Below are 19,201 nucleotides of genomic sequence, written 5' to 3' on the forward strand. Positions count from 1 at the left end.
AAATTAGGTATAATTGAAAAATGTTAAAAAGCTTAAAATATAGGTATTTTTACACTGACAGGTTAGTGTTTATTGGTAATAGTGTTTTAAAAATATTTCCTTTTATTTGTTTTAGTTTCTATTATCAGGATTTTTAGTGTATAGATTTTTAATGTTGTTGGCCAAGTATATTCGTGGATATCTCATTGTTTTTGATGCAATTACAAATTTTTAAAAAAATTTCTCTTTTGTCTAGTTCATTTAAATTACATTGACATGAAACTGATTTTTGTATATTGATTTTTCCCCTCCAGTTTTACATAATTTACTTATCCTAACAATTTTTTGATATGGAGTCTTTATGATTTTCTATATATACTATGTCATCTACAGAGACAGTTTCACTTCTTTTTGATATGTATGCCTTTTATTTCCTTTACTTATGTAATTGCTCTGAGTAGGACTGTCAAGTCTGTGTTGAATAGTGGTGAAAACAGATATCCTTGTCTTGTTGTTGGTGTTAAAGGAAAAACTTTTCACTGTTGTATATAATACAGTGTTTCTGGAGGCTTGTCTCAGATTGTTGTATATAATACAGTGTTTCTGGAGGCTTGCCCTTTGTTATGTTGAGGTGTGCTTTCTCTGTACTCAGTTTATTAAGAATTTTTATCATGAATGAATTTTGTCAGGTGATTTTTTTTTCCAGCCATCTACTGAGATAATCATGATTTTATTTTCATCCCTTTTGTTAATGTGACATATCACTTTGATTTTGTAGGTATCAAACCATCTTTGCATTCCTGGAATAAATCCCACTTCTTGATTGTGGTCTTTGATCAAGCTTGCAATATTCTGTTGTATATTTTTAACATTTTTTTTTCATTCCAGTCATCTGTTTTGAGGCAATTTGGTTCTTTCCATATCTTGGCTATTGTGAATATTGGTGCAAAGAACAAAGTGCATCTTTTTCATTACCTGTATCCCTACTGGCACCCCTCTGTGGTTCTTACAGTGACTAGGGATTGCTCACTTGATTGCAATATTTGTGCATTTATTTGTAGTGTTTTGTGGGGAGAGCAGGAATTGCATTCCCTATGATGCTTATACACATTTTCTTTTCACAGCTTACCAGGGATCCACACTTAAATTTGGTGCCATGCTTGCAAAGGTTGTTGTGGTGCACTAATGATTACAAAGTTTTGTTGTGGCACAATCAGCTTATAGGGTTGTGTCAGACATTTAGCTTTCGGACCCATGCCTACACACACACACATGTACTTCAAAAACATTATTTTTATATTCTTGAGTTTGGTACTGAAGAATGGAACTGTGAAGTCATATGGTAGATGTATTTCTGTTATTTTGAGGCACCTCCATATTGGTTTTCATAGAACCAATAGCATCTGAGGTTTCCTTTGTCTCAGTATTCCTGTCAGCATGCTAGTTTCAGGTCTTTTTTGGTATCAGCTATTCTCATAGAGTTAAGGTCTTAGCTCATTGTGATTTTATTCATGTTTCTCTTAATAGTGATGATAAACTTTTTTATTTTATGTGCCTGTTGGCCATCTGGATATTGTCTATAGAGAAGTCTCTTCTAATTTTGGGGGTTATTTTTTTGTTGCTATGTTGAGCTCTTTGAGTTCTCTATATGTCTTTGTTCTTAACTCCTTTCATATGTATGACATACTAATAATTTCTCAGAATCAGTGGGATGATTCTTCACTTCTCTTGAAGTTTCTTTTGCCATGTAGCAGGTTTCGTTTGTTTATTTGATACAGTCACATTTTAAAAGTATTTTGCTTTTGTTTCTCTTGGTGTTGGAATCAAGTCCTCAAAGATACTACTGAGGCAGTTGTCATGGAATATATTGCCTGTGTTTTATTTTATGTAGCTCATGTGGTCAGGTCCTGATAAAAATTTTTAGCCCTATTTTGTGTTTATTTTTATGTATAATTTTCTAGTTTCATTCTTTGGCTTGTAGCTGTATCGTTTTCCCAGCAACATATGGTGAAGGGATTTCTTTTCTCTGTTGTATTCTCTTGACTTCATTGTCTAAAATTTACTATCTATATTTATGTGTGAAGTTATTTCTGTGATCTCCAGCCTGTTCTATTGATCTGTTTGCCTTATTTTGTTCTCTTCTCCGGCGTAATGCAGTTTTGTTTACTATATGTTGTGTATTTTGTGCCTGTGAGGGGGATCACTTCCTTTTTATTTCTAAAGATTAATTTGATTATTTGGGGCTGGAGAGATAGCACAGCGGGTAGGGCGTTTGCCTTGCACGCGGCCGACCCGGGTTCAAATCCCAGCATCCCATATGGTCCCCTGAGCACTGCCAGGGGTGATTCCTGAGTGCAGAGCCAGGAATAACCCCTGTGCATCGCCAGGTGTGACCCAAAAAGCAAAAAAAAAAAAAAAAAAAAAAGATTAATTTGATTATTTAAGTTATTTCATGATCTGTAGATACTTTAATAATGTTTTCTAGCCTCAGAGAATGCTAATAGAATTTTGATAGCGATTGTATTGACATATTTATTGTTTTGGGCAATAGGGCTACTTTGACCTCACAGAATGATTTTTCTTGTGATCCTTTGCTTTTTTGGAAAATTTTCAGAAAGATTGTTATTAATAATAACAAGTTACTTTTACAATTTACAATTCTTTACTTACTTTTGCTTTTTTGGGCCACACCTGATGGTATTATTCTGGGCTCTGTGCTCAGGGATCACTCCTGGTGGTGTTCAGGAGCCATATTAGTGCTGGGGACAGTAGGTTGGCTGTTTGTAAGTTTCCTCCATGCTATACTATCTCTCTGTTCCCCAAAATGCATACTTCCACTCCCTTTTTAATTTTGTTTTTGGCTCCTCAGGGCATACTGCTGGCTCTTTGATCAGGGATCTCTCCTGGCAGGTCATGGGAGATCATACAGGATCATACAGGGGCTGAGGATGAAGCTAGTGTTGTCCACAAGTAAGGCAGACTAATTTGAAGAGAGAAGGATTTCTTTCTTTTTTGTGGGGTCACACACCAGAATATTGGGGAACCATAGGCGGTGCCAGAGATCTTACCACGCTTGGTAACTTGCAAGGCAAGTACCTTAAGCCCTGTTTGGTAGAATTCATCCATGAAGGCATCTGTCCTGAGTTTTTTTTTTCCTGAATGGGTTTCAATTAATGATTTTATCTCCTTAATTATAATTGTTCTGTTCCAGATATTCCATTTTTTTATTATTCACTAGTAGTAGCTTATTTCTAAGAACATATTCCATTCCTCGATATTACCCAATTTGTTATTACATTGGTATTTCTAATAGTTTTGTGGTCCTTCCTTTCAGTATATGTTGGTTATAATGAAACCTCTTTAGTTTATAATTTTATTTGAGTGCTTTCGTTTATATATTAGATATAATAAAAAGGTTTATCTGTTTTGTTTATATTTTTAAAAGTAGCTCTTTCTTTGGTCTTTCCTATTTTCTTTCTCATCTTTATTTCATTTATTTTTGCTCTGATGTTTGTTATTTCCTACCTTGTGCTAACTTTGTAATTGGTGTGTTCTTTCTTTCTGGTTCCTCAAAGTCTGAAGTTTGGCAGCTTAAAATTTTTCTCATTTTGTAATGTAGGCATTTACTCTATGAAACTTCCCTCCAGAACAAAAACAAAAGCTTTTCTGTACCACCCTAACCTTTCTGTTGAAAAGTAATTGACAAATAATATCACATTAGCTTCAGAAATATAAGTTATTAAACATTTACATATAAATATATCTATATAGTGAAATGATCACAGTCTTTTTTGACATCTATTGCCACACATGTCTCAAGATATTTGATTTCTTCTTTAATTTCTTCTTTGACTTATTCATTGTTCAGTAGTGTGATGATTAATGTTTGTAAATTTTTACTTTACTTTTAATAATTGATGGCCTATTCTCCTGCTTGCTCTAGAGTGATGTTAAAGAGCTGTATTGAATTTCTTATTTTCAGTTATTTTGTTCTTCAATATTGCTTTCTCTTTATTTTTTATATTTTATATTTCCATTGAGATTCTTCATTTATGCATTATCTGACCACAGTGATCTTCTTTACATTCTTTTAAAATCTCTTATCTGTTGCATTGTGGTGCCTGTATTTCTTGCTTGGATCACATTAGTCTGTGGGGTGTCCACCCCACCTCCTTCCCGAGTAGTTGGAGGTGCTCAGGGGATATTCCTGTTTTGTTTCAGAAGTGAGCCTTAGAGGTGCATATATTCAGCCAGTATTGAACTAGTAGGCCAATTGCAACACAGGCCTGTCTTAATCCTTGTACTATCTCTATGGCCTCAGTTTTCTGTGGGGCTGGGGAGTGGGATTGGTCCACATGTGCTGCTCAGGGGTTGTTCTAAACACTATTCTCTTTTGGAGTGTTGGGGGTCTTATATTAGCAGCATGCAAGGCAAGTGCCTTAACCTCTGTTTTATGTATGGCCCCCATATTCCACTATTTAAATCCATTTGTTTAAATGATTTATTTTAGACTCCTCCTCTTGGTTTCTATTGCAGTAGATAAAACAATCTCCTGTCACAGTCTTGGCAGTGGTCCTTTGTAAGAGATGAACCTTGTTGTTTGGCCTGTTTGAACTCTTGATTCTGTCTTAAACATTTGTGATTTTCTTCAAGAAAACAGTACAAAGGGTCACTGAAACCAGAAGAATAAGCAAGATTGGCAAGCCCTTAGCTAGACTTGTGAAAAACAAATGAAAATCCAGATAAATCACATCACAGATGAAGGGGGGGATATTGCAGTAGATACTTCCAAAAGAGAAGATCCCAAGAGTTAATCTGGGCAGCTCTAATGCTGAACTGGAGAAAGTAGATGAATTCTTAGCCATCTCCAGCCACTATGATTGAGTCGGGGGAAGTAGCAAATCTCAGCAAGCCAGTCATAAGTAAGGAAATTGAAATAGAAATGAAAAATCTCCCCACTGGGACTGCAGAAATGGACAGCCTCGGCTTTCCTTGACCTTTTTGTATAGTGCTACCTATGAATTGGCAAGAAGTCTAGGTAAAAAGCAGTACAGAATGCAGAACTCACTTTTGTGCATTTCTTACTTTCTGGAATTTTTTTTTAGTTTCACAAAAATTGTTTTAGAATATATATATATTTTTAAATTTTATTGAATCACCGTGAGATAGTTACAAACTCTCATGGAATTCTGGCCCTTTAATCCCTAACTAGTTTGGTTACCTTCCAGTTTTTCTAGTGAGTGATTTTTTTGGCCAGTTAATCAGATTTTAGTTGTTTCTTATTAGTGTTCTTTTGGGGGTACTGGTCCCTACGCACTCTTTCCTTAGAGCTTCAATGGCAGTAGGAGTTGGTTAAAAAATCTCGGCGTATGTGAGTCTAGGCCTATGTGAGTCTATGTGGCAACGCTGCCAGAAGGCAGTCCTCACACTGCAGACTCAGAAAATGGTACCCCTGGAGGGGAGCAGGCAAAGCACCTGTAGCTGAAAGGCTTGATAATTGATAAAAGGCTTGATATTGTAGGGAATGAGACTTGTGATGGGCTTAGAGCAAAGGCAGATTGTGATGGAATTTCACTGAGTAGAAGTTGAGATTGACCAGATGGAGAAGTGAAAGAAGGCCTTGCTGGAGAACAAAGCCTTCAGGAATAATTGGTCCTAAGGTCACATCTGTTCTAACACACTAATATACTATACTGTAAAGATTTCTAAGGTTCCATAATAGAACATTGTTTCTACTCTAGTAGTTTTATATTGGCAAAGGGCTCACCTGCCTCTGTGCTCGGGGGGTCTCTCCTGGCGGTGCTTAGGTACCATATGTGGTGTCGGTGATTGACCCCCATTCAGTGGCATGCAAGGCAGGTGATTTACCCACTGTACTGTCTCTTGGACCCCATACCATAGCAGTTCTTTTGATGATGACATTTATTGTAATGTTTTTCTACATGGATAAAAAAAATACTAGTATATCAGTACAAAATTCATTATTATTACCTTTGGCAAAAAGGTTTACAGTGAAAAGTTTAAAAATTAATCGTGTTCCTTGGTAGGTCCGTTGCCTTGCTGGAGTGTCCCAGGTTTGATCCCCAGCACCCAGTATGGTCTCCTGAGGACTGCACTGCCTGATGTTGCCTCCAAACAAACAAAATAATCCTGTCGCTGTGTTTCATAAGTCCTTATTTATGATACTTTTTTCACTAAATAAATGAAAACTATACTCAACTCTTGATTGTGTGTTAAACTAGCCAGGGCAGGTTAGAACTTATTCAGCTTATTATACTTACTTTTTAAAAAAATATGTAGTATCTCTAAAGGTCTCTAATTATCTTCGGGTATTATATATATGATAATTGTTCATGTTTCTTGTGGGATGCCTTAGATTTGCCCTCTGTGTTCATCTCTTGGCCAGACCCACGTGAAAAACCTTAGCTTGAATTTTTCTTTATACCCTGTTAGATAGGTAGATGGCAGCATAGTATCTCTTTCCTAGCCATTCTTCAAATGCTGAAGCTGGGCTGCTTATTCTCAGAGTGGAAAACAAAGTGTTAACAACATTTACTTAAGCGTTTTGTTTTTAAAGTGATAGTGTTTATATTTATTTAAAAAAATGGATTGCCCTTTAAACTTTGTTATAAAGACACTTAACCTGTTATTCAGTAGAAAACTGCTGCATAATGGTTATGCACTTGGGAAAGGGAGAATTGCGAGAAAGCCGACTATTTAGAAACTGTTTGGGGTTTCTGATTTTTATTCTTTGGCTCTTTTCCTAGCTTTCTCTTTTCAGGGGAGGTCTCTCTGAGCTATATTGTTTTCATTGTTTTGCAATTGCCCATTAGTTTTTAAGAGTAAGTCTGGGTTTTAGATTTCTACTTAATCTTTACTTTTAAAATAATCATCTGACAAAGACTCAATGTTTCGTATGTTCCTACTTGAGGTTTTGAGGAAATATTTTAATATATCATCTAATATGGGAAGGATGGGTACTAAAAAGAGTAGAAGGGTATGATCAATAATTGCCCAAATTTAGGGTTTTAATTTTAGAGTTTAAAACTTATCTTCTAAGTCTTATGCTAAAGGTAGCTATAAACCTAAAATGAATTATTATTGTTATCACCTAGGAATATAATCACTTAAAATCCCCATATTCTCAATATTAAAATGAAATGCATATTTAGAGAAATAACAGCAACTTGAATAACAGTTTACTTAGTTGAGATAAGTAAAACTTTTTTTTGAAATTAGAGAATCCAAAATCTATAGATTGTAAACATTAACATATATTGATGTTTTTCATGTTGAACATTTATGCTACAATTTTTTTTGTTTATCATGCCAACATAATACTGAATTTTATTTTAATCCCCTCTGTGACTAATATCTTGCTTTAGTTATTTTAAGGATTTCAAAATCTTAATTAGATGCAAAAGATGCTATATTACCATTTTCAGAGTTCTTGTTTCTTTGTTAATCATGCATATTTTATTAGTCATATATTTCATGATTTTTATTTGATAGCATTCTGAACTTGAATGCCTTTGTTTAGTTGAAAATGCCAATCATTTAATATATTCTGGGCAGATATAATTCAAATTTTTGAGATAAGGTGCCTGAGTTTCAGCAAGGTTCTGTGATTGTCTGATTATATTATAGATTTGCTGGTGAAGAGTGTGATTTGTGCCCATTTCTCTCTGTTCCTAATTTATACTCTTTGTATAGTACCAAACACTTATTGCATTTTTCTCTGGAGAAATTTTATAACAGTGTTGTTATAGTATTATTTATCTTAAAAATTTGTTTAAATTATTTTTTAAATATGTAACTGCTGATAATCAGATATTGTAGACAGTACATCTACATGAGAGAATAAGAGGTTTTCTTTTTTGAATAAATAATTTGTGGCTCTTAATATAGAAGAGTATGCAACTAACCATTTGTGACAAACCAATTTCTTTACATTTGTTTTAGATTAACTAGATTCGGATATTTCCTAATTTATTTTAAAACAATTACGTAAAGGACATAAACATACTAATTGCATTTAAGGCTATGGGGAGGGTGGCAAAAGCAGGGAAAGATGGGGGAGAATTTCTGTCAAGGACAAATGCTTTCAGTATTTAGAAAAGAATAAATAATGTTTGGCAGTCTGACCACCTCTTCAGCTAGTAAGAGACATTATTATTATTCCAATTGGCTCATGTCTAATAGTGTTGCTAGGGATTTGGTGTGAGATATAACTATGCACAGAATTATTTCCCTAGCTTTTTGACTAACAAAGAATAGAAGATTTTGTTTCAGGTAGCATTTCATAGAATCGATTGTACAGTATACTGGGTGCTTCTATTATTTATTGCTATTTAAAGAGAAAATTTAGGCTTCACTCAGTCACCTTCTCTTTTTAATATCTATAAGGTCATTTATTGTGGTCACTAAATAACAGATTAAATTGTTGAAATCTTTTTCGAAATTTGGAGCAAAAGAAGTTAAAAAATAGCTAATAATCTTTGTATTTTAGAACAGATGTGACCTTAAAACCAGTTATTCCCATTACTACCTTAAGGTCTTGCTCATCTCCAGCAAGGGCTTTCTTCATTTTTCCACCTGGTCAGTTTCAACCTCTACCCGACAATGACATTACATTATAATCAGTCTTTCTCTAAAGTCCATCATGGGTTTCATTCCCTAGAGTACAACAGTTATCAAGCCTTTTGGCTACAGGTGCTCTGCCTGCTGCCCTCCAGAGGTACACTTTCCAGAGGCTCTGGTGGGAATGCCGCCTCCTGGCTTCTTCAGTGAGGCAACACGGCTTAAATCACCTAGGTTATACACACACATACACACACATATATATGTGTTTTATATATGTATGTATATATACATACACCCGCACGGCAGAGCTTGGCAAGCTCCCCATGGCATATTCAGTATGCCAAAAATAGTAACAAGTCTCACAGTGGAGATTTTACTGGTGCCTGCTTGAGCAAATCGATGAACAATGGGACAGTGCTACAGTGCTACATATATATACATGCATGTGTATGCATGCATATATATATATGTATATATATGTATATATTGGTTTAGGACCACAACTGGCTGTGCTCAGGGCTTACTCTTGGCTCTGTACTAAAGGATTGCTCCTGGCAGTGCTCGGGCCACCATTTGGATCAAACACCAATTGAATACCAGTTGGCTGCATGCAATGCAAGAGTCCTACCCACTGTACTATTGCTCCAGTTCTGGCCCCTGGGAAGAGATTTTTAATAAGCAACTCCTACTACCATTGAGTCTTTGAGAAAAGAGTGTGTATGGAACTAGTACCTTCATAAAAACAAGAATATTTCCAGTATGAAGAGCCAGATAAATGCCAGATAAATAGTGAATAGACAACTGGCTTAATACATACTATAAAACATAAAAAAAAGGTCAGATTGGTAATACGAACCAATAAGGTGCTTGCCTTCTCAAGGCTGAGCTGGGTTTGATCCCTGGAGCCCTATATGTTCCCATATCCTGCAGGAGTGATTAATCCTGAGCACAAAGCCAGGAGTAAGCCCTGAGCACCTGTGGGTGTGGCCCAAAACAAAACAAACAGCAACAACAAAATCAACTACTTGCAGAGCAGTTCAAAAATCAGCACTTAAGAGGCCAGAGATGTAATACAGCTGGAAGGGCATCTGTCTTAGACGCCTCTGACTCACGGGCTTGATCCCGGAACCTCATGTGTCCCTGAGCCCTGCCATGAATGATCATTGAGCTCAGCCAGGAGGAAGCCTGAGCACAGCCAGCTGTGGCCCCCAAACAAAACTAACTAAAAAATAAACATTAAGTTCAGTGAATCCTGGCATGACTTTTGCAACTTTTATACATTTATTATTTTTGTTGCAGTATATCTTTGTAGTTTTTCATTGAATATTCTCATGGCTCTTTGTCATAAAATTTCACTTAATGAAAAGCTATTCTACTGTTGAACATTCATCTTGTTTCCAGTTTTGGAATGTCATAAGTAACACTGCCATATATCAGGTTTTTCATGTCTTTTGCTGTCCAAATTTATCTGTTTTACTTGGATGTGTATAGAAGTGGCAGTCTTAAAAGGTTAACTTTATGTTTCATTAGATTCTGTAAACAGCTTTCCAAAGTGGTATTACTTAGTTTCCCTATTGGTGAACTACATGCTTGATAGCCTCATTAACACTTTAAGTTTTCTTTAAAGTATTCTTTGTATGAGGATGAGCAGTATATCATTGTTTTTATTTGCATTGTTCTAATGATGTGATATTGTTCCCTCCCTCCCTCCCTCCCTCCCTCCCTCCCTTCCTTCCTTCCTTCCTTCCTTCCTTCCTTCCTTCCTTCCTTCCTTCCTTCCTTCCTTCCTTCCTTCCCTCCCTCCTCTCTCCTTCCCTCCTCTCTCCTTCCCTCCTCCCTCCTTCCCTTTTCCCTCCTTCCCTTTTCCCTCCCTCCCTCCCTCCCTCCCTCCCTCCCTTCCTTCCTTCCTTCCTTCCTTCCTTCCTTCCTTCCTTCCTTCCTTCCTTCCTTCCTTCCTTCCTTCCTTCCTCTCTCCTTCCCTCCTCCCTCCTTCCCTTTTCCCTCCCTCCCTTCCTCCCTCCACCCCTCCCTCCCTTCCTTCCTCCCTCCCTTCCTTTTCCTCCTCCCTTCCTTCCTTTTCCTCCTCCCTTCCTTCCTTTTCCTCCCTCCCTCCCTCCCTCCCTCCCTCCCTCCCTCCCTCCCTGCCTTCTTTCCTTCCTTCCTTCCTTCCTTCCTTCCTTCCTTCCTTCCTTCCTTCCTTCCTTCCTTCCTTCCTTCCTTCCTTCCTTCCTTCCTTCCTTCTTTCCTTCCTTCTTCCCTTCTTCCCTTCTTTTCTTTCTCTCTTCCTCCCTCCCTTCCTCTTTTCCTTCTTCCCTCCCTCCCTCCCTCTCTCCCTTCCTTCCTTCCTTCTTCCTAACCTCTCTCCCTCCCTCCCTCCTTCCTTTCCTCCCTCCCTGCAGCCTCCCTTCCTTCTTCCCTTCCTCCCTCCCTCTTACCATCTCCCCTTTCGTCTTTTTCTCTCCCTCCCTCCCTCCCTCCCTTCCTTCTCTTCCTCCCTTCCTTCCCTCCCTCAGTGGTTCTGAAATTTGCTCCTTGCAGTGTTCATGGGTCCACATGGAGATGAACCAGGGCCCAGCTTGTCCATTCCCTTAGTCCTAGATTCTTGAGACTCGACAAGAAAAATTTCAATGACAGCATAAAATAGTTAAGGCAAACATTTATTTAAACTTTAGAAGAGGCAAGTGAAGGAAACAAGTATCAGCTAGATGAAGTGTGGACAAGAGAAAATAGCAAAAACAGCAGGGAGTCAGAGTCCAAGGAGAATACCAAAGTTCTCTTTTTTTCACTTCTTTTTATGGTTTCAGACTTCTGCCTTTCCTGTTCTCTGCCTTTCTCCTACCAAGTACCTGGGGTCTGAGTGAGGCTTTAACCATATTTTCCCCTGTTCATCGTTTGCCATGGAAACAATGCACTGGGAGCTGATGGCACGATTTTGATAAGTTATTTTAGTGAGTATATGAAATGAACTAGATTTTTTTCTCACTGGTCACAGAGATTGCGTCCCCTGATTTTACTTCAGATTTTTACTATTGTAAGTTAAGATTGGTGCCTTGTTTGGAACTTCATGGCTGGACAATGTTATCCTTTCTCTCTCCATGGTCTCGTGATCTCACCTGTGCTTCTTGCCTCTCTAACACCAGAGATCAAACCTTGGCCTCCTCCAGTGTCCCTCTTTCAAGAGTTTTGCCTACTTTTTTTGTTTTTTGGCAGGGGGGAGTGGAGTAATTGTAAAATGTTTTATATTTGAGTCATTTTTTATTATTATACATGATGTAAATATCTTTTGTGGCTGGCCATTTTGCACTCAGTGGTATTTTTTGATGGACAGCAGTTTTTAATTTTAATATACTCCAACTTATTCGTCTTTCGCAGTTTGGTTTCAATTTAAGAAGTCTTTTTCTATTCCCAAGTCATCAGTAGAATTCTCCTATATTGTCCTCCAGATATTAGAATTTTCTCCTTTCTCATGCCTACCTGGAATTGATTTTTATTATTTTTATGGAGTGTAGGAGTCAGGGTTTCATTTTTTCACAGATGGATGTCCAGTTGATTTAGTGCTTTGTATTTAAAAGATAATTCGTTCCCTTCTGCTCTGCAGTTCCTTCATTCTCACAAACCAGGGTCCCCGTATATGTATCTGCCTGAGTTGCTCTTCTAGCCCCTTATCTACTCTTGTTTGCACCACACTTCATAACTATGGCTTTATAATAAATCTTGTTATGCAGCAGAAAACTGCTTCTCAACTTTTTTCATTATTATCTCACCCCCAAGGAGAATTTAACAATTTTTGTCTCTTTTCCTCCATAAAGTGAAATACTGAGCAATAAGATTTTGTCAGGAGGTAGGATTGATTTGCACATAGCCACAAACCATTGAAAGAGCTGGATTTTTTTTTTCTTTTTCTTCAGGAATCAGTATTTTTTCCCTCTGGGGATGATAGTACCCTATCGAAAATTAAGCACAAGGGGCTGGAACGATAGCACAGCTGGTAGGGCGTTTGCCTTGCACGTGGCCAACCTGGGTTTGTTTCCCAGCATTCCATATGGTCCCCTGAGCACTGCCAGGCATAATTCCTGATAATTCCTGAGTGCAGAGCAAGGAGTGACTCCTGTGCATCTCTGGGTGTGACCCAAAAAGCAAAAAAAAAAAAAAAATATGCACTAGAACAACTCCTCTTATGTGGTGCTTGAAAAAAAAAAAAGAAGAAACAGGGATGGTATGTTAGTCTTTGTGCCTACAAATCAAGTCAAAGTAAAATAAGAACTCCCATCAATAAAATAGAGATGGCCCCGGTAGATAACTTTTATTTGAAATGTATTAATTCTGTATATCAACTTATAGAGTTGACACCTTTACATTAGTCACACCTGGCTTAATTTCATTTCTGTCGGTGATATATTTTAATTCTAATAGACTACCCAATCACCTGGATGCATAGTTGGCGGTACCATCTAGATTTGTGCAATTAAGGCTGTAATGTTCACACTATGGCAAAACAGCCTTGGTTATTTTGAATATGTTAAGCAGTGCATGATTGTACTGAGTTTTTTGTCCCAGAAGCAATGAAGTTTTAAGAAAAAAATGTTTCCCGAAGAAGTCAGACACATGACTAATTCCTTAATCATGAGTGAGTTTTTTTTTCTCCAAGAATATTCACAGAGTTACCAGTGACTTCTTGCTATATAAAATATGAAGGGAAACCGTAACTTCAGCCCTACACAAACTCCTTAAAAGAATTAAAAGGGAATGAATACTTTTGCATTTATTCTATGTATACAATGTGTGTTAGTATATTAACTATCTGGGATAGTAAGAGAAAGAATGAAAATTACATATCAGTGTGGTTGCAAATGTAAATAACTCCCTAAAAAGTATAGGCCGTCAAAAATCTGTTTACATATAACCTGCTGATCACGTTGAGTCTAGCATAAAATGAAAAGTTGTTTTTGCTTACCACATTAATAGATTAGGAGAAAATTGTACTTACAGAAACCATTATAATGTTATAGTTTTTTAACAAGCTTGAACTTGTTCCTTCTTTAGATGCAAAAAACGGTCTTAACCTTCCCAGAACAAATGAAATACAGCTATAGCATGATAACTAATTGCATTTTGAACTCTTTCAAGGTGGGGGGACAAAACACTGAAGCCCAACTATGCCCGGATCACCACTGTTAGGGGACACAGTGCTGGAGTCAAAACAGTGAAGCAAGAACAGTAGAATTGCTGAAAGAAATAGAGGGTCCTTACTGCCAGACCACATGGTTGTGTAATTTATAGGTTGTTTTGAATTTTGTGGAGGGGGCATACATGGGTCCCCATATGGTATGGGGAATCAAACCTATTGGTCCATGTGCAAGTCACGCCCCCAAGCCCCTTTACTCTCTCTGTCCCATTTTGAATATTTTGGAAATTTCAAAATTTTTATTTTAGATTTAAAAATTTTGAAATTCTAAAATTTTGGAATATTTAAAAGTTTTTAATTTTAATATTTTGGAGTAACCAATATTTTATAGCCATTCAGACAGTGATATGTATTGCCAAACAATTTACAGAATTGAGAATAGAATTAAAAATCTGGAATTTCCTGAATTAAATCTGACCTAAAAAATAGAAGAATTCTAGGGGCTGGGGGAATTAGGAGTCATAATGAGGAAACTATGTTGCATGTATAGTATGAGTGACTATGTGTTATAAATTGAAAAAATAATTTTATTTACTTTTTGTGTTTTGGGCCACACTGGGTGGTAATCAGGGCTTGTTCCTGCTCTATGCTCAGTGATCATTCCTGGTGAGGTCAGGGAACCAGACGGGGATCTACGGGTTAAACTCAGGTCAGCCACATACAAAGTAAGTGCCTTACCCACAGTACTCTCTCTGGCCCTTGGAAGTCTAGTTTAAATTTTTTTTTAAAGTAAAATAATCTAGAATACCCCAGGCATTCTTAAAAACAAGATTGAGTCTAGGGAGATCGAACAGCAAGTAGGGTACCTTAAACACTGTGGACCTGGGTTTGATCCCCTGCACCCTATCTGATCTCTCAAGCCTGCTAGGAGTGGTTCCTGAGCACTGTGCCAGGAGTAAGCCTTTGACCCAAAAACAAACGAAAGAAACAAAAATTATAACAAGACTGAATGATGACTTGGCCTACCTGATACCAGGTATGGAGAATTATTGCAAAGCCATGTATACTAAGACATGTGTGACTGGTATTGGGATAAACAATTAGACCAGGGAAAGAGACCAGAGAGCCCATCTCACATTTAAACATGGATGTATACTTAATCTCTGACCACCGAACTTTTAAAGTAAACTATCTTGAAACAATTGGAATCCATTTAGTAAAAGTAAACCCAGACCCTGTGTTTCACTTGGACAAAAAGTAAGCATCTACTCCAGAATTAAAAACGTAGATGTGAAAGGCAAACTATAAAGTTTTTAAAGGCTTTAGAAAAGACTTAGGAGAATATCAGTTCCTCAGAGTTGGAAATTATTTCTTAAACAGCTTATAAAAAGCACTAAAGAAAGATTTGATAGAGTTGAACTACATTGAATTCACAGTTAATAAAAAAATTTTATAAAGACAGTATAAAGGTAAACTCAGCAGAGAGATTTTTGTTCTGTTTTGGGAGGCCACACCCCGAAGTGCTCAGGGCTTACTTCTGGCTCTGTCCGCAGGATCCACTCCTTGGTGGGTCACAGGGTGCCAGTGATCAAACCCTGACTCAGAAGAGATTTTTTCAGTGTGCATTTGAAAAATGGTAGTATTCAGACTAGATGAAGGATGAATCAGAAATCTTTACCTTCATATGAAAATAATGTCAGTAGGTCTGTACTATTTCAGATGTTCTTCAGGGTGGTTTTTTTTTTTTGCCCCTGTCGGCGCCCTTCCCCATTTTTCATTTAATCACAATGATCTACAAAACTGTTCATAATAGAACTTCGAGAATACAGTGTTCCCACTCCAAACTAACCCCCTGTGGCAGAGTTCTTCCATCATTGTCCCGTGGTTTCCTCTTATGTGATTTGTGTATTCCTATATAGTTTGGCTTAGCCAGATACAGTTTCCTGTGTTAATTACTTAGAGTTTCTTGCAGAGTAAATCATATGTAAGTGCACACAATATTATTGCTGTGCTCAATTTTTTGCTTAATGCATCAATCATGTTAGAACAGACTGTGTTTATAAATGGCACAAGAGAACTTACTGTACTTAATTTTTACATGTCATTCACTGCCCCATCGTTGCATGTTTTATACAGGTTCTGAAGCAGATCTTTTTTTAGCTGAAGTTCTGAAGTAACAGTGTAACACTTGATTGCACTCTAACATCTTAGCTGTCTTGCTGAATTTTTCTAGGCAACTGAATGAGTGATTTAGGGGTGGGCAGTCAGACAGTTGTTTGAGTTTGGTAATCACTGTGCTACTCAGAATAGCACAAGTTCTTTTGTTTCAAGCAATTGCATATGTTCTGTGACCTTTCTGTTTTGGGTTTTGTTGTCTTGCTACCTATAAGACTTAGTCATCTGTATTAAATAAAGTATGTGCGTACCTGTAAGACTCAGTCATCTGTATTAAATAAAGCATGTATGTAGCTACAGAGTAGTTCTTTTAAAATAATTTAGGGGTTATCTTATCAGTCAATTCCCGATTATTGTTACAGATATAAGTAATTCTTGGGGTTGTTCTAAAGACCGTTATTTATTTTTTCTTTGTAGGACCTCTTTGTTGTTAGGCATGAGTTGGCTATAATGCGACTAGCTGCATTTATGGGCATTACTATGTTGATTGGAATCACTGGACTTTTTTATACACAACTTATTGGCATCATCACAGTAAGTACATTTGTAATGTGAAGTAATATACTTTTTTAAATGAATGTAAATCCCTAACTCTAAACGCAATTTTAAAAAGTTACAGGAAGTTTAGAAATTAAAAGAGAAAATTACTTTTTAGTTATTTATATATTCCCATTTTCATATGCCTGTCTAATTTTAAAGTAGTTATAATCTGAGTATAAAGCTTATATATAGTTTTATTTCCTGCTTTAAAAATTAGCATAAAGTGTTAACATAAAGTGTTTTATATGACTACACTTAGCTTTTAATACATGCATGTACTTTGTTCATTGAATTTTTAATTAAACATTTTCCTGTTGATCAGGCCTCTAAGTAGCAATAATTTTCTCTATATTAAAAATAGCATTTTGTGCATCTCTTTTTCCTATTTAAATTGTTTAGGGTAAATTCCTCTAAATAGGGATGCTGGTAGAAACATAGTACTAGTGATTTAATTGGTTTTGCGTATATTTATTAGCCAAATGGAATTTTGACCTTAAAAACATCAAAATGTGAGAAATATCACTTTACTTTGATTTGGATTTAAAAGTTTGATACTTAATTTAAAAGTACACTGTATATATAATAAGTCCTTAATTTAAATACGCTGCATTGCATAATTGTGGAGTAAACAGATTTTTTCATTTACTGTTGATGTGTTGTAAGTGCCAATTTTCAGGTATATAGCCTTTTTTTAAAAAAAATTTTTCTTTTTGGCTTTTTGGGTCATACCCAACGATGCACAGGAGGGTTTTCCTGACTCTGCACTCAGGAATTACTCCTAGCAGTGCTTGGAGGACCATATGGGATGCCGGGGATTGAACCTGGATCGGCCGCATGCAAGGCGAACGTCCTACGCCCTGTACTATAGCTCTAGCCCCCAGGTATTACCTTTTTGAAAGACAAATTGGACTGAAGCAATAGCACAATTGGTAGGGCGTTTGCCTTGTACACGGTTGACCCAGGTTCGAATCCCAGTATCCCATAAGGTCTGCTGAGCACTGCCAGGGGTAATTCCTGAGTGCAGAGCCAGGAGTAACCACTGTGTATTGCTTATTGGATGTGACCCAAAAAGCAAAAAAAAAAAAAGAAAGACAAGTTGGCAATATCATTGTATATAAAAAAATTATAAATGTGCAATTACTTTGACCTATCATCACAAAATTATTATTTATCACATGAAGTCTGCTTTTATAGTAGGACCAAGTATATTATTTTATCAGAATATAGGACTGGAGCGATAGCACAGTGGGTAGGGCATTTGCCTTGCACGCAGCCAACCCTGGTTTGATTCCTCTGTCCCTCCCAGAGAGCCAACAAGCTACTGAGAGAATCTCACCCACACGGCAGAGCCTTGCAAGCCTCCGGTGGCATATTCGATATGCCAAAAACAGTAACAACAAGTCTCACAATGGAGATGTTACTGGTGCCCACTTGAGCAAGTGGATGAACAGTGGGAAAACAGTGCTACAGTGCTACTCAGTAGAAAAAAGTATAGTAAGAATGAACTATCAAGAATTACTATAGAACAATATTTATCAAAAACGTGTGATAAAAAATTTTTAAAAACTGTGATACTAATATAAAAAGATAGACATATAAAATGAATTAGGGTTGAGTATTTACAAATATCGTTTATATCTATGAACAGTTAGTTATTTTTCCTTTTATTTTTCTTATTTTGGAGGGGAACCTCCCAAGTTGTGCCCAGCGGCCTCTGGGGTCACACAAAAGGCCTTTCAGTTCAATGCAAGGAGAGAGGATGCAATGTTGCTCAGGCTGGGAGTGCCAGGGCTACCTGGGCCACCCAGTGCCTCAGTGTAAGAGAACTCCAGAACTGCACCTGGTTATGCTCGGCAGATACTTGTGGTGCCAAGAACCAAACCTCGTTTCACCTAGCACATACCCTAACCACTATATTATCTCCTGGACCCAAGGACAGTGATTTTTCAATGAAACTCTTCACTGGGGGATAGAATAATCTTTTCAACAGACATCTGGGATAGAAAGATGACAGCAAACAAAAATAAATAAATTTGGACCAGTACCACATAATACATATATAAATTAACACAATATAGATCACAGTCCTAAGTTGCATCACTGTCATCCCGTTTTCATTGATTCTTTCGAGCGGGCACCAGTAATGTCTCTCATTGAGACACTTATTGTTACTGTTTTTGGCATATCCAATACGCATGGGTAGCTTGCCAGGCTCTGCCTCGCGGGCTCCATACTCTCGGTAGCTTGCTGGGCTCTCCGAGAGGGGCGAAGGAATTGAACTCGGTCGGCCGCATGAAAGGCGAATGCCCAACTGCTGTGTTATCGCTTCAGCCACAGTCCTAAGTGTAAGATATAAAATGGTAAGATGCTTACAAAATGAAAAGGAGTAGATATTGGATTAGGTAGGGGTATCTTAGATATAATTATAAAAGCACAGATAACCAAGTTAAAAATAAATACTTTGGACTTAAAATCTATGAACTTGTTTGTTATTTGGGGACTACATCTAGCCATGCTCTTGTTGCTCCCATGTTCATAGGAATGTGTGGTGCCAAGGAATAAACTCAGGCCCGTAGCATGCAACAAATGCTCTCCAGCTCATTGATCTGTCACCTCACACATGAAATTATGCATTTTTGTGTTCAGGAGCTTTATCAAGAAAGCCAAAAGACAACTCCCAGAATGGGAGAGAATATTTGCAAATCCTACAGTTGATATGAGACTTGAATCTAGAATATATAAAGAGCTTAAAAAATATGTTTCTTAGTTTAGAGTGCCAGCCTTGCTGTGTAAGACCAT

The 19,201-nt window shown here is 37.2% G+C and overlaps 1 protein-coding gene across 3 annotated transcripts in view; it reads left to right on the plus strand.

Annotated features, from left to right (window-relative positions):
* Positions 1 to 19,201, plus strand: part of ZDHHC21 (zinc finger DHHC-type palmitoyltransferase 21) — a 103,729-nt gene that overhangs the window by 36,234 nt on the left and 48,294 nt on the right. For all 3 annotated transcript variants that reach the window (XR_008629258.1, XM_055131935.1, XM_055131932.1), the window contains exon 7: positions 16,280 to 16,396. Coding sequence is in view for 2 of the 3 variants with exons in the window: in XM_055131935.1 (XP_054987910.1) it covers positions 16,280 to 16,396 (117 nt within the window). In the remaining variant the exon portion in view is untranslated. The remainder of the gene's footprint in view (positions 1 to 16,279; positions 16,397 to 19,201) is intronic.

The sequence above is a fragment of the Sorex araneus genome, chromosome 1 (genome assembly GCF_027595985.1).
Source record: "Sorex araneus isolate mSorAra2 chromosome 1, mSorAra2.pri, whole genome shotgun sequence".
NCBI classification, from domain to species: Eukaryota; Metazoa; Chordata; class Mammalia; order Eulipotyphla; family Soricidae; genus Sorex; species Sorex araneus.